The 13,864-nt window shown below is 38.0% G+C and overlaps 1 protein-coding gene across 1 annotated transcript in view; it reads right to left on the reverse strand.

The window, feature by feature from the left end:
• Nucleotides 1–1,624: 1,624 nt before the first annotated feature.
• Nucleotides 1,625–13,864, reverse strand: part of LOC131955977 (Iroquois homeobox protein 5a) — a 29,564-nt gene continuing 17,324 nt past the window's right edge. Inside the window, exon 6 of the mRNA XM_059320311.1 lies at nucleotides 1,625–2,818. Within this exon, the coding sequence (XP_059176294.1) occupies nucleotides 1,881–2,818 (938 nt within the window). The 3' untranslated portion in view covers nucleotides 1,625–1,880. The remainder of the gene's footprint in view (nucleotides 2,819–13,864) is intronic.

Here is a 13,864-nt window from a genome sequence, read left to right on the forward strand (position 1 = left end):
TTGTTGTGTGTTCGAGTTACGGTTCTTTAAAGGGCAATTTAAGAGCGCACACTCCCTAGCGTGGCAGGTCTCCCGACTAATTTCATTCCTCTTTTAGTGGGAGGACGCAAAAAAAAAATGTCCTTTAAGAATGGTAGTCCATACAGCGGATGAAGTAGAGTTCACCTGTTTATGAGACGTGGGCAGATAAAGAGATAGTGTGGCCAGTTGTACGCCTGTCCTCCTTTATTATTCTCAGAGACGGGATGACTCCAGAAAATCGTACAGACTAGAGCCAGGTACCAAACGACTCTAGCATCAACTCTAGCGCCCGACCACACCCTCCCAAGTGTGCGTGGTAAGCTTAATTTTAATGTGTCATGTAAGTGTGTATTCTTTATGTGTTTTGAAGATGGCGTGTTTTGGGGGCTGTAAAAAAATATCATTTATACATTTTCGCTTCTATTATTTGAAAGTTAAACTGTCACTTGTTTATGAAATCCTGTTTGGCTTCAATAAATGTCTGAAGTTAAAGACCACATTGAGTTTAACGACAGGGATCATTGTAGAAATTAGAGGTTCTCAAAACATACTAAACCAGCTCTTATGTTTAATTTTATGTGTGTGTTACCTACCACAGCAGTAAGATCTGCAAGGGGATGCTCTACTTCACCTGACGCTTGTGGTCGGGTTTGTAGCTGCTCAAAGAGCTAGCCAGTCGGTTGGGATTAGATTCTGAGGGGATTTTAATTAAAGCTGTTTAATTTTTTTGTTTATTCATTTTTTTTACTGTAGGTTTGTAAAAATGGAGTTCTGAGGATTCACAGCAGCGTCGTAAATATCAGTTTTAGTTTTACATTCTGCCTAGAGGCACGTAATTTCTTGATCTACACTGACGTTTAGTATTCATTTATATTAGGTAGGTTATATAAGTTCTAGAGGTATAAAGTGGGTGTCTGGACAATGTACAATGTGAAATGTGCTGTGGTTTGCTAATGGTGAATGTTGATAGTCATTGGGTTTTTTAATGTAGATATATATTTTTTTTTTTTTTGAGTTAGCTAATTTTTAATTTTTTTTTTTTAAATTTTGATGTTTATTACCGTTTGATAATGTTGAATCTAAAAGTTTGTTGTTGTTTGTTAAACTTGAAATTGGATGTTTAATCCGATTTATTAATGATAAATGTAGATTTGTAGTAGGCAAAAATTAGCTATGTATAAATAATTTCATAGTCATTAATATAACTCTCAAGGTTGTTAACGAAAAGCGCTGAGTTATGTTATATTCTCGTGGCGTGCACATTTTATGTGATGTATAATGTTTAAGGATTGTGATTTTAAAGTGTTTACAGTATCAACAAGAATAAGGCTAGGCAAAAGTTTAATTTGCTGGATTTGAATATTTGTAGCATTTGTTTACATTTTTTTTCTATAATCATAAAGATATTGTCGTATGTGTGTGTATTTATAAGTTATGTGCTTATGTTTATAGTGTTTATGTGTGTCCGTGGCGGCCTTATGTCTTGTCGGCCTTTTGGTTTATAGTTACCGATTTGCAAGCTTGTTTGGATACTCCGATTGTGTAAAAGTTACTGAAAGATTTGATAAAAACTTGGTTCATAAAACATCATGTTTATTAAGACTGGAAAAAAATATTGCATCATCAAATACATGGATTTACATAGCATGAAATATAATAAAACGAATCAAAATTTGCTAGTGAAAGTCAATAATATTTATTATATTAAAACGTCGATTTCAAAAAAGTATCCATTTCGTAAAATTATACAAATTATTACATGTCAATGTTCATTTTTTGTGTATTCTTATGGCGTTTCGCTTGAGTACACATTGTTCAAATTGTTCGTGTGGTTCGTTTAGGATTAGGATAATCTGTGATTACATACCTTGTTGTCTCACGCCATCAATATCACGAGCAGGTGAGAAAATTGAACTAGTAGGTAGACGAGGAAAATGGAGGGCCATTTTGTCTACAGGATGAGATACATCGCGGCTTGACCCACTTTCCGCCGCTGCGCGCGCAGCCATTTGCGCAGCATGTACATGGGCTTCAAGCCCGGCTCGTGCTACGTTGGGGGAGGTTAGGTTGTAGGGGTAGGATAATGTCGTGTGTGTGAAGGAGAGCGGGAACGGCCCGCCGAGTCCGGCGAACCTGGCGGCAGCGGGCCAGTGGGCCGCGGCCCCCGGGGGTAAGAATAAAAATCCCTGCCCGGGGTGAGGTCTTTGGGGCGATGCCGCGGGAAGTGTGGACGAAATGAAGGTCGACCTGCTCAATGCTGAAGGCGAGGGCAGCGACGATGATGTGATGTGGCTGGGCGAAGACGCTGTTGATGTTGTCGATGTGGATGAAGACGACGAGGAAGTTGTGTTGATGAAGTCAGATATGGACCAAATTTTGGGCCGCGTCGTTGGGGGCGTCTCGCTGACGGCGCCCCGGCTCGGACTGTGCGAGCTGGCGTCGGTTGTTGATTGACTAGAATGGGGCTGTTTCGACACCAAACTCGCGGTCACCCCGCTGTGACGAGCATCTCCGAGTAATGACGGAGATCTACGATGGGATTGTTCGTCGGTGTTCTTAGAGCGTGGGTCGGGCTCCTCGTCCCGTGGCTCGACGGAAGACGACCCCCGGAGAGGGGATCTGTCCCTGGAGGCCAGGTGCCTCTCCCTCTCCGAGACATCCGACAGCAGACGCCGACTGTGGAAACTGTCTCTGGAAACATCATCGTCTTCGTCGTCATCGCTGATGTCGTCGTCATCGACTCGAATGATCCTTTCCTTATAGGGCCGGTTGTTGTTTTCAGAAGCGTGGTCGGCACCTGGGAAAAAAAAAGACGAACTGAGTGAAGTCACGTGACTATAGAAGTTGTATGTTAACATGGTTATCTGAATATAATAATGGTGCTGGGTACTGGTTTGGGCTGAAAAACAATAACCGTTAATTGAGCGGATCCATGTTTAGGTCAACCGTCTCTAATCCTATCTCTCCCTCATTCACACATACATACATATACGTGAAAAGACAAAACAAAAAAAAACATACAAAAAAATTCGCACCTATTTCATTCAAATAGTTTAACTGAACCGTTGACTTAACCCATTAGCATTAACTTTTTTAAACTAAAAGTTAAAGTATGTATTTGAAAACGTTATTATTTACAACGCGTATTAAATTTATTTTGAACATCTGTTAATCCAATGAAAAATAATCTAGCAGAAAGATAATCGGGTGTAATTAATCATCATTACGTTGTTATAATTACCCGTGTAATCAATCCGAATATCGGTTTCAAGTTTTATCGACAAGTTTCATTGTATAAAATTATGTTGTATCTGATACACTCAAGTATTCTCCTACTAGATGTGTACGATATTTTTATCAAGAGGATTAAGACGGGGGGGGGGGGGTATGCACGACATCACGTCTAATGCGATTACTTGCAACTAGTACGTTTTCTGCGTGAGCACGAGTGGTCTCACGTGCATATGCGTCATCAAAGTACATCCGTGACGTAAGCTATTAGGTCTACTATAGATGTCTTATTACAGATGACAGAGGAGTGACGGCTAGAGTATATGGGGTGTGTGGATATATCTATGTGATATTTCGAATGGGTATGGGATTTCCTGAGCTTTTTTATGCATTGCTTGAAGCGATTTTTCGATTTCGAGAAGCTCAAAATTTTAAATATTGACTCTAATTTTTTAAAATACAATATGGTAAAAACAACACAGACCTAGTGTTATGTTTTTTATTTTTAACGGTTAAAATATAATGGACACGACTTTACGCCTTACCTTTCTAAAATAAAACACGAATGCGATGAAAGAAAAACATATACCGGATAAAACACATTGTTATTGTTATTAAAATTTACATGGACAATATACTTCAATTATAGGCTATCAATGTAAATCAGTTAAACTCTTATAAGCATATGCATTGCTATTATATCTGAACACTCAGTACTAATGTTTCAAGATTAATCCCTTCAATTACAAATCAATAGATTGCATTTTTCTAAACTGCGCTGTACAAGTTATCGATATCTATATCATTATAAACTAATTTTCATATCTGTAGCATCTAGTTTACAGGATTTAACGGTTACATTTTTCTGTTCTACTCTCGGGCGAGATCACGCGAGATCACAACACTGGGTTCCCAAGCCACGTAGCAGGATCGAATTTCACCCCCGCCCCCCTCCCCAGCCGTCACTTGTCAGGCGACGTGTAAGGCCCCTATCGCGCTGCCCGATCAACCCCAGCGCCCGAGGCCGCTCGCCACTAACGCCACGAACTTAAGCCTTCAGGCCTGGCGCCAGGGATGAAGTAGGTATTAGCTGTAACGGGATCTGCGTGTATTAGCAGTGTTTATTTGCTATACACACAATAAATACGCGAGGATTGAAATCTGCAAAACACAGTGTTGATAGCTTGTTTATTTACACAAAAATAAAATACATAATTTTAAGTGGGAAAAGAGGCAAACGCATATATATATATATATATATATATATATATATATATATATATATATATATATATATATATATATATATATATATATATATATATGTATGTATGTATATATATGTTATATATATATATATATATGTGTGTGTGTGTTTGTTAGTACGCAAATATATATATATATATATATATATATATATATATATATATATATATATATATATATATACATATACTATAATATATGGCGCATTTATGTCTTTCTGAAGACATTGCGGCTATTTTATCAGTGTGAGAGGGTGGTAGAGCGCGGCTCAGTGTGCCCGTTGATAAAGTGAGACGTCTGCAGCTTATGCTTGCAGCATATCGTCCTGCCCGCTGCACAGTAAAATGTGCACTCGTGGTCGGAGATTTCCCGAGCGGGGTGATGAGTCCCAGAGCCCTGGCAGGTCAAAAGCGCCACAGCTGCGGAAAATGTGCTGCAGCGCGATAACCCGCGGGACCATGGGATTATGGGATGGAAGAATTTGGCCACGGATTTATTGCGCTTAAATATCCGGAATTTTTTTTTTTTCCTGTTTAGCTCAGGGTTAAAGAGTTGACTTAAATTTACGTCTTTTTTATTAATTTTTTTATCAAGAGATTTAATTTTTTTAAAAAGGAGGAAATATCCATCATCAATCTAACAGCACTTATAATCCTTAATTAATCCAGTTAATTAAACTAACTAATTAAGCACGTCGTTATGTACATAACGCCCGTTGATCTAATACACATAATTAATTAATTTGTAGTGTGACACAACAACTTATTTTTAAAATGCATTAGCTTGTAAAGTAGAAAAAGTATATAAATCCTCCCCCCCCCCCCCCCCCCCCCACATCCCACTTAAAACTTATAGTCCACATGGAGGTTACGGAGTTCCATTTTTTTACAAGAAAAAAAAAAATCGCAAAAATGTATTTGCTCTACCGTTATGTTGGAGGGGTACTTAGGTACAGTAAGTGTACATATGCCCCAAGTAGCGCAGAAGTGCTTCGAAAGTCATTAGTGCCTTCGATGTAATACAGAAAATAAAATTAATTACTTCGTGAAAGTAATGAATGCCAGTATTCGTCTATGCCGCACTCTAAAACCGCATCAGCAACACTACATTCTGCCCCCCCCCCCCCCCACACCACCCTTACCTCAGTAGCCTCCCACCAACAAACACAATACTTTTCGCTCAATATTGTTAGCTGAACGACCACATTTTAAAAATATACAATCTAAAGATACAAATTTCAAAGCAATAAATTAACCCTTGGCACTTAGCCCCGCAGTAACAACCGACGCCTCGTTCTGTACAGTTAACCCTTTAGAGATCGCCGGTTAATTTAGACAATTATCCGCCCAGTTGAAGCTCCCATAATGGGTTCCCCGGCGATTAAAATAAAAGCGTGGGAGTCGTGTCTACATAACGGAAGAGACCCTTAGCCTAATGCAGCTCATTTTCGCCTGCGTGTTGGGGTCGTACTTAGATAAGGGCAGATCGTAGTTTTTTTTTTTTTAGCGTAGACATCGTAGTGTGTCTATGTCTATGTTATACAGCGGTTATGTAAATACATGTGTCAAGGTAATAGACACTTCATATGAAAAATTGATATAAAAAATTATTAGCCAATTTTTCTTTACGAACTGGGGTATATATCATGGGTATAAGATAATCGTTTTGTTTTTGCTCTTTTAATTATTTCTAAAACAATTGTGTGAAGATTAATTTTTTTTAAAAAAAATAGAAGTATCGTTGTATTTTAAACATTGTTTATCAAACGTTATAGAAAATTTTAAATTGTAGTCTACCTAGGTCGAAAATTGGGAGGTGGGGTATGCAGGGGTGTGGGAAAGATGGAGGGCGTGGTAAGTACAGGACGGGGTGAGTCCACGGTACTCACGGAGAGATTACAACTGACAGAAATTAGCTCCGTGAGCAAAGTGGTAGAGTGGCACTGATTTACCACCTTTTCAAATTGTAAACACAAAATGTCTAGAGAGTAACTTCCCTTAATACCACTACCACAATTAAGACTTAATTTGACTCAGTGCTTTATACAGATTTAAAAAAAAATACTATGTATGAACATCTATCCCTCAAAGCAATTTCAAATATATAATCATTTATCATCTATTAAATAATAGCAATTATTAATTAGTATATCTAATTTGCGAATCCGTTACTATTTTTTCAAAGCTTTTCCATGACGATTTATCTGGCGACATCATGTTGTGAGTAAAAAAATTTATTTCTGTGAAAATACGACATTTAATTTTGTGGCTTTACAATCAAATGATTACTATATTGGTGATTTTTTTTTATATGGGCACGTATCAATGAAACAAAAATTAGACTCAATTGTTAAATCATAAAATAAATGTCATAACAAGTCGAACATTTAAGTTATTGTACTAGTAAATCTCACCCTCCAACCCCCCTCCCCCCCCCCACTCCCTACTCTCTTCACGATTATCTTACTTTAAAAGTAAAACTAATCTCACAACCTAGGTATTCATTTCCTTGTCCCGGGCCTCCCCACACCCCTACTTCACACCCCCACCTCACACCTCCCCACACCCCACATCACAGTGGTTCCCACGCTGTCCATCATCTGGCACCGGACTACTGACAAGACTGTGGGTGAGTACCTCGCCTCACTCACGTGTAACCCACACACACGGCGTCCTTAGTGACGCCTGACTCAACCCCACTGTATCACTTGTGTAATGGAACACAAATCACACCTAGGACATACTCTCCCCCCCCCCCCCCCCACCACCATCGCCGGTCGTTCACCTAACCACTTGTTACCCCACCCCCCGCACTTCAACACTAGTACTTTCTTCAACTTGTAATACTATATACCGTCCCTACCGTCCCATGCCATGACTTAACGTTTAAAGGTCAACTGTCTGTCATTCTGTCAGTCCATACAACTGCCTGTTACTCTGTGAGACTGTTCGACTGTTACTCTGTTTACTTCAATGGTTCTCTATCAGTATACTGAATTGTTCTGTCAGTCTATTTAAATGTCTGTAACTACTTGCTATGTGTACTTTAAATTAAAATAAAAACACACTAAACATGTCATTTTCTACATGTCTATACGTCGTGTTTACCACAACTTTAGTTTTTGGTGCGCATGCGCAGTCGACAGGCGGACATGTTGTTTAGGCTGGAGCCACCCCCCCCCCTCCCCAACCCAACCTCCTCATTATACCCGCCATATCTTTATCAAACTGTTCACTGTTTTACACGTGTTTGCTCATGTTTTTTTGCCGTCTGCTGAGCTGACCAAGCACGACTCATCCAGGCAAAACAATGATAACATTTTTTTTTAAAAGAGGCAAATTATCTCCCATTTAAATAACGTTTTTTCTGTCTTTCCTTCTAGTAATTTTGTTGAGAAATGCGTGGCTATCATACGAATATCATTTACTGTAAATAAATTACATTTAAAAATATTTTCTGAATATACTTTATGCTTTGAATATTAACACATATTCTTCTTGGTATCTTTGCGGACATACGGAATAGCATTTTTAATTACACAATTCCGCAAACGGAAATAGAATATTGCTTAAAACAGTGTTTCCCAAACTTATGTAACAACATCTGTAAACAAAGATTTAATTGTTTTCATTTTAGTACATACTATATGTAAGGCCTATGTTACATAAAGCGTTGATTCGTTAAAATCTATATTTATTTTGACCTTTTTTTTACATACTTAATTATAGCAGTAGTCTAATTATCGTGGTTTCTTGCTATTCCATAACTCCTAATGAATTACATCTATTCTAGAAAGTGTTAAGAGAACCATGTTACTGTCGAGCTACTGATAATTTAACGAGCAGATCATAATCAATTAGCAAAGTGAGAGACTAAATCAGGGTTACATTTATATTAATTATTGAAATAATACAACGATAACTATAAATTAGCGAGAAGAAGCTCATGAGCTATAACTCTTGAATTAAGTATATCAAGGACCATCACTGTGATTAAACGTAATTGCGTTTGTTCCATTTAAAAATAGACTGTTTATATCCCAGCCCATAAGCCGGGGCCTCGCCGAGACCCGCACAAACATATCAGTGAAAGAGATAACACCAGCTTCTCTAATAAACATCCATAGTCTCGCCTGGGAAAACAAATAAAACGTGTATATATGTGTCGCGATACCCCTGTCCTAGTCAAGGGGAGATCAGACCCAGGCTTTCAAGTCAGGGGAGGTTACCCGTGTAAACTTTAAACTTTGGAGCCAGAAGAATGGGACGAAAGGGGAGAGAAACCACCCACATTCTGCTTGTGTTGCCAACTCCTCAAGAAAATGAGACCTCTGTAAATCTCATCAAGATATCGACACCCCCACCCTTCCCCTCACCCCCCACACACCTTCTCAAATCCCTGCTCTGTTCCCCCCACAAACCTAATGAATACCACACTGTCAATACCTTACTTAAACCCTGTCAACACGGCGCTTACCTAAACACAACCATCTCGCACGGCCAGGGATGTAGTGGAACTATCAGTAACAGAACCCCCGGGGGTGGGGGCACCCAGAGAAAATAGTCGGTGCCTCAACGATTCGTGCGTCCCGTGGTAGAACGGACAGTTGGAAATTTCGCGAATTCCGACACGATCATGAAGCAATTGAGAAAGAATGGCAGATATTTCAGCGGAACTCTTCAAACATCTGAGCACATTGGACGAGTGTTTCGCCATAAATTACTGAAGCGCTGACCAATTTGTTGATTGTTATGTAGACACTTAAAGGTAATTAACTATCCCATTGAATAGAAAGCTAAGCTGGTGGCAAAGAAAAAATGATGAGTAAAGTAAAAATGTATGGAGTAACAGTTGAGTAATTGTTTGTAATTGTTTTTAGGGATAAAAATACGACACTACAAATTGTAATTTATTGGATTGGTATTTTCTTCGTAGAAGCAAAGATTTAAAAAGAAAATTAATGAAATACGTTGTGTTGTTTAAATCAGTTACGTCATACAAATGGTTGAAAATGGGGTGGGGTGGGGAATCTGACTTTTGTGATGTGTTGGAGGTGGTACGGGAGTTGGGCTTTGCAGGGGGGGGGGGGACAAGAAACTCCTGTGCGTTTAAATTTTATTTTATTGCATAACATGAAATACAATGATTAAAATGAGACTATTAATAAACTAGAAATTTTTTTTTTTGCCATTTATTGTTTGCTGCGAGGTGGGGTCTATCAAACTGTTTGATAATGGCAATTTTGTTATTTAACTGGCCAAAAATTAACTAACACCCAGTAGCGTACGCAGGGGGGGAGCAGGGGGAGCGGCCGCTCCCCCTCTGGCCATTTTCAGCAAAGTGGCGCCTTTTTGGAAACTTTTTAAACTCAAAGTTTTAAACAATGATATTTGTTAAAAAATGTTTTTACATCTATGTAAATCACAAGATTTCTTTTCATGCAACAGTTAAGCATTATTGTACTAGTTTAGTAGTGTCTACGTTTACAAAACGTATTAACAGCTGAATCAGTTTGCCATTCTAAAAATAACCATTACGATGCATTGCAATGTTTAAAAAACCTCTACGGTAGTACCACTTGGCAAGAGGGGTGTTAAGTTTAAGGCAACTGTATAATGTATTTGCTTACGAATAATTGAATTAGAAAATGTAATACATAAAACTTCACACATAATTACTTTATATATACAGTTTGAATCGTGTGATTAATTTAAAAAAATTACAATACAGAAACAAATACAACTGATGTGGCACCTCTATTTAAATTTACTTATGAGCAAACTGCGTAGTGGTGGGGAAATTTTGACGTCATCACGATGAAGTAGTAGTATTCTTACAGTTTGGGCGATAGTGATTACGATTACAAATTATATGAAACAGTTACAACCCCTCTCCCCCATGGACCCCTCTGTAAAAAAAATATTGTCATAATACCACTGCTACTTATTTAAATTTATTTCTGTAATATATATTTGTGTAATATATATTTGTGTAATATATATTTGTGAAATAATATGTATGTTTAGAACAGTAATCTAAAAACTGACGCTATGTTCACTCTGAATTGGTTATCTCTCCCCCCCCCCCCCCCACCACAATTGTGTAGAGCGACATTAATGTACCTAGGTATACACCGGGTTGGATAATTTACCTAAAGTGAACGGACAGTGGTGAATGAAGTTGAACCCCCACCCCCAACCCACCCCGAACTGATCTGTTAAGTACATGTAGAAAAACGCGTAATGATGTACCAAAGTACCATGCCGCCAGAAAATTAGCTTTTTAAACGTAACACTCTGTGAATATTGTTTTTGCAATTACCAGTAAAAAGTTGTGTGATCAATACAGTGATCTAATCAATACCTATCACTATGTTAAAAATTGATCATTCAAGAACACAAAGAAGCAGTAGTTAATTAAAATATATGATCTGAACTAAAAGACCGATATTTAGTTAAACGTAGGCTGTTATTCCGAATGATTTTTCTATTATATCAAAAAGCGTGGTTATGTACCAACTCTGATTTTAAAATCTTTCATTATGCTGTAATACTTTAGCATTTATGATGACGATATATTAAATTCTGATTATAGACAAAAACATTTTGTAAACACAAATAGTGTTAAACAATTTCATTAAAAACTAAAGTAATTATTTATTTGGTTTGACATTTATAATTAAATGTGTAGATATATACATATTTATATTAAGAGAGTGATTGTTTCCCCTATTTCACTTGTCTTAAATAATTTCCCAGGAATTATTATGTAAGAAATTTGTTTTACAAGAACTACAAAACAGATTGTGTTACGTTCATTGTTTTTGGTTGTAGTGTGCGTATATATATATATATTTTTTGCTTAGATTGATACAATTTTTGTTTTGTCGGCTTACACTGTGTGTTTTTTCTTATTTCTTCAGAGAGCTACATTCAATTTAATTTACATCATAGCGAAGTAATGACATACAGCTAGTAATTATATATATATATATATATATATATATATATATATATATTTATATATATATATATATATATATATATATATATATATATATAATACACGTATATAGAACGTGTTAAAAATTCGGCGCCTTTTTTTTGCTCTTTTCGCTCCCCCTACAACGAAAACCTGGATACGCCTCTGCTAACACCCCCCACCCCCCACCACCCCACCCAGCTATCCCTACAACACCAAATAAAACATGGCGTGGAATCTCGGTCGAGCATGTCCAGAATGCTGCTATGTGAACTATGTGCTGGGCTCACGACCTTGTCACGTGACTACACGAGACCAATCGGTCTCTCATTCCACCCCCCCCTCCCCACCCTGCCACTACATGCCCCTTGTCATGTGACTTGTTGTCAGCTACGCCAGGCATCCCATACCTCCCACTGGCGTTGTCAGCATAGGTGGCATAATGGGTGGGGGGGAGGGGGGGGGGGGGTGGAATGATAGGTCCATGACGATCACGTGTCACCCGTGTGTTCTCCTCTGTTTACTGAACCATGCCAAACATTACTTCCAGTTTCTAATGACATCACTGAACAGATAACTGTCTATAAATATCTCTGCTTTGTCCGGTGTAAAGTTAAACTACATGTATGCTAACTATATCCGGTGCTGACTATTATATTATTTTTTTATTGCGTTTAGTGCTAAACAAAACTGTTTATCTAGCCGATTAAAGGTGAAACCCGACTAAAATTATTTGACTATATTAATTAATTACTCATTTATTTTATTTTATTTTCAGTTCAAGCTACACAGATCCCTACGTCATCTATAGTGTAAATGCAACTGTGTTTTAACATACGGCCCACCTTTTATTTCTGAGGCAACACAAAACTGATATTTTACAAAATATTTTTTTTTTTACTTTGAGAATGGCGGGGCGTGTAGGCAGAACACCTGCTGTCAGTAAACACATTCAAATCATGTGTTGAGAAAAACGTAAAACACATTCATCACATAGCAAGTTGTCTTGGTCGCGCAGTCCAATCTCACTACCGTACGTATTCACTTAAACGGCCGTTGTTGCTTGAGATAGCGAGAAAAGGTATTAAACGAAGGCTGAACGGAAGTGTTGGATGGGGGAGGGGGGGGGGGGGGGGGGGGTGGGGGATGGGTGTGGGGGGGGGGGGGGTTCTTGCAGCGGAAAACTGAACGTGTAATCTCCAGTGGGTCGTAAAGTCTAGGACCCATTAGCTACGGTGGTATCAGACTAGCGCGTCACACATGACTGGTGTTTATAAATATGAATGATAGTTGAACTCTAATGATTAAACATACCTGGAGAATTAACTAGCAATACTTATAGTAATCTAATATAGTCTTTGAAACCAGCAATTCTGATTGTTTAAGTTTCTATATAGCCATACCTTTAATCAAATTCCTAACCTTATTTCTTAAGCGATTTTCATAAAATGATGTTGCATAAATAAAGTCTAGTTAATCCCAACGGCTTGACATGATACGGCTAGAACGCCAACGTACAACAAAACAACAGCACATCATCATCACTTCAGTGGTTAAAAAAAAACAAGTCACAAACAATAAACCTCATTGAAGCAGCCCGCGAACATGACGGGCCGGTGTGCTAGTATTAACCAAACCTACGGTTTTTAAATCTAACTGTCAGTCCAGGATCAAGCGGTCAGCTCTCGTCCGTGGTTTTAATGCCATGCCAGCAGACGTGGGGGAGAGGACGGCAAGCTGCCGCAGGAGGCAATGACATCTGTCTCTATCGCAGAGAGAATATTAAAATCTCGGGGAGGGGGGGGGGGGGCGCCGTGAATGGCGTCCTTATAAATAACATTTTAAATGCTGGTTTTTACGAGAGTAATGTAAACATATGTGTTGTAATTAAACGGGGGCTAAAAGCAAGTCTATACTTTGTTTAAAAAAAATTAAGTTTATATTCTTATAAAGTATAAATTAATGTTTTTTTTTTTTTGTTGACGTTGCTATGAAACACTAGACGAAAAAAAGTTAAAGCAGATACACCAATGTCTTGTGTCTTGCTAAATGGAAAGCTACAACACTGTCGTTTACACTCACTACTGTTCTATGTTTTGTGGTCAACTTCATTTTTAGAATTAAAACTTTTTTTTAAAGTACATTCGAATCAACAAAGCATCGCAAAAAAAATTATTAAAATAGCATGGCTCAGATTGGAATGTGAATGTTTTAGATGGTCGTGTTTTCATGATCTTAAACCTCTCTTCCAATCCGTGGAAATGTATGTTTTTATTGGATACGTCCTCATATCCATCTAGACAGGTTGTCACTGGATAAAATTACCTTCACTAATGACAAATACAAATTATAAGAAGATAGTATT

This window comes from Physella acuta, unplaced genomic scaffold (genome assembly GCF_028476545.2).
Source record: "Physella acuta isolate Inbredline_101_S28 unplaced genomic scaffold, ASM2847654v3 ptg001120l, whole genome shotgun sequence".
NCBI lineage: Eukaryota > Metazoa > Mollusca > Gastropoda > Physidae > Physella > Physella acuta.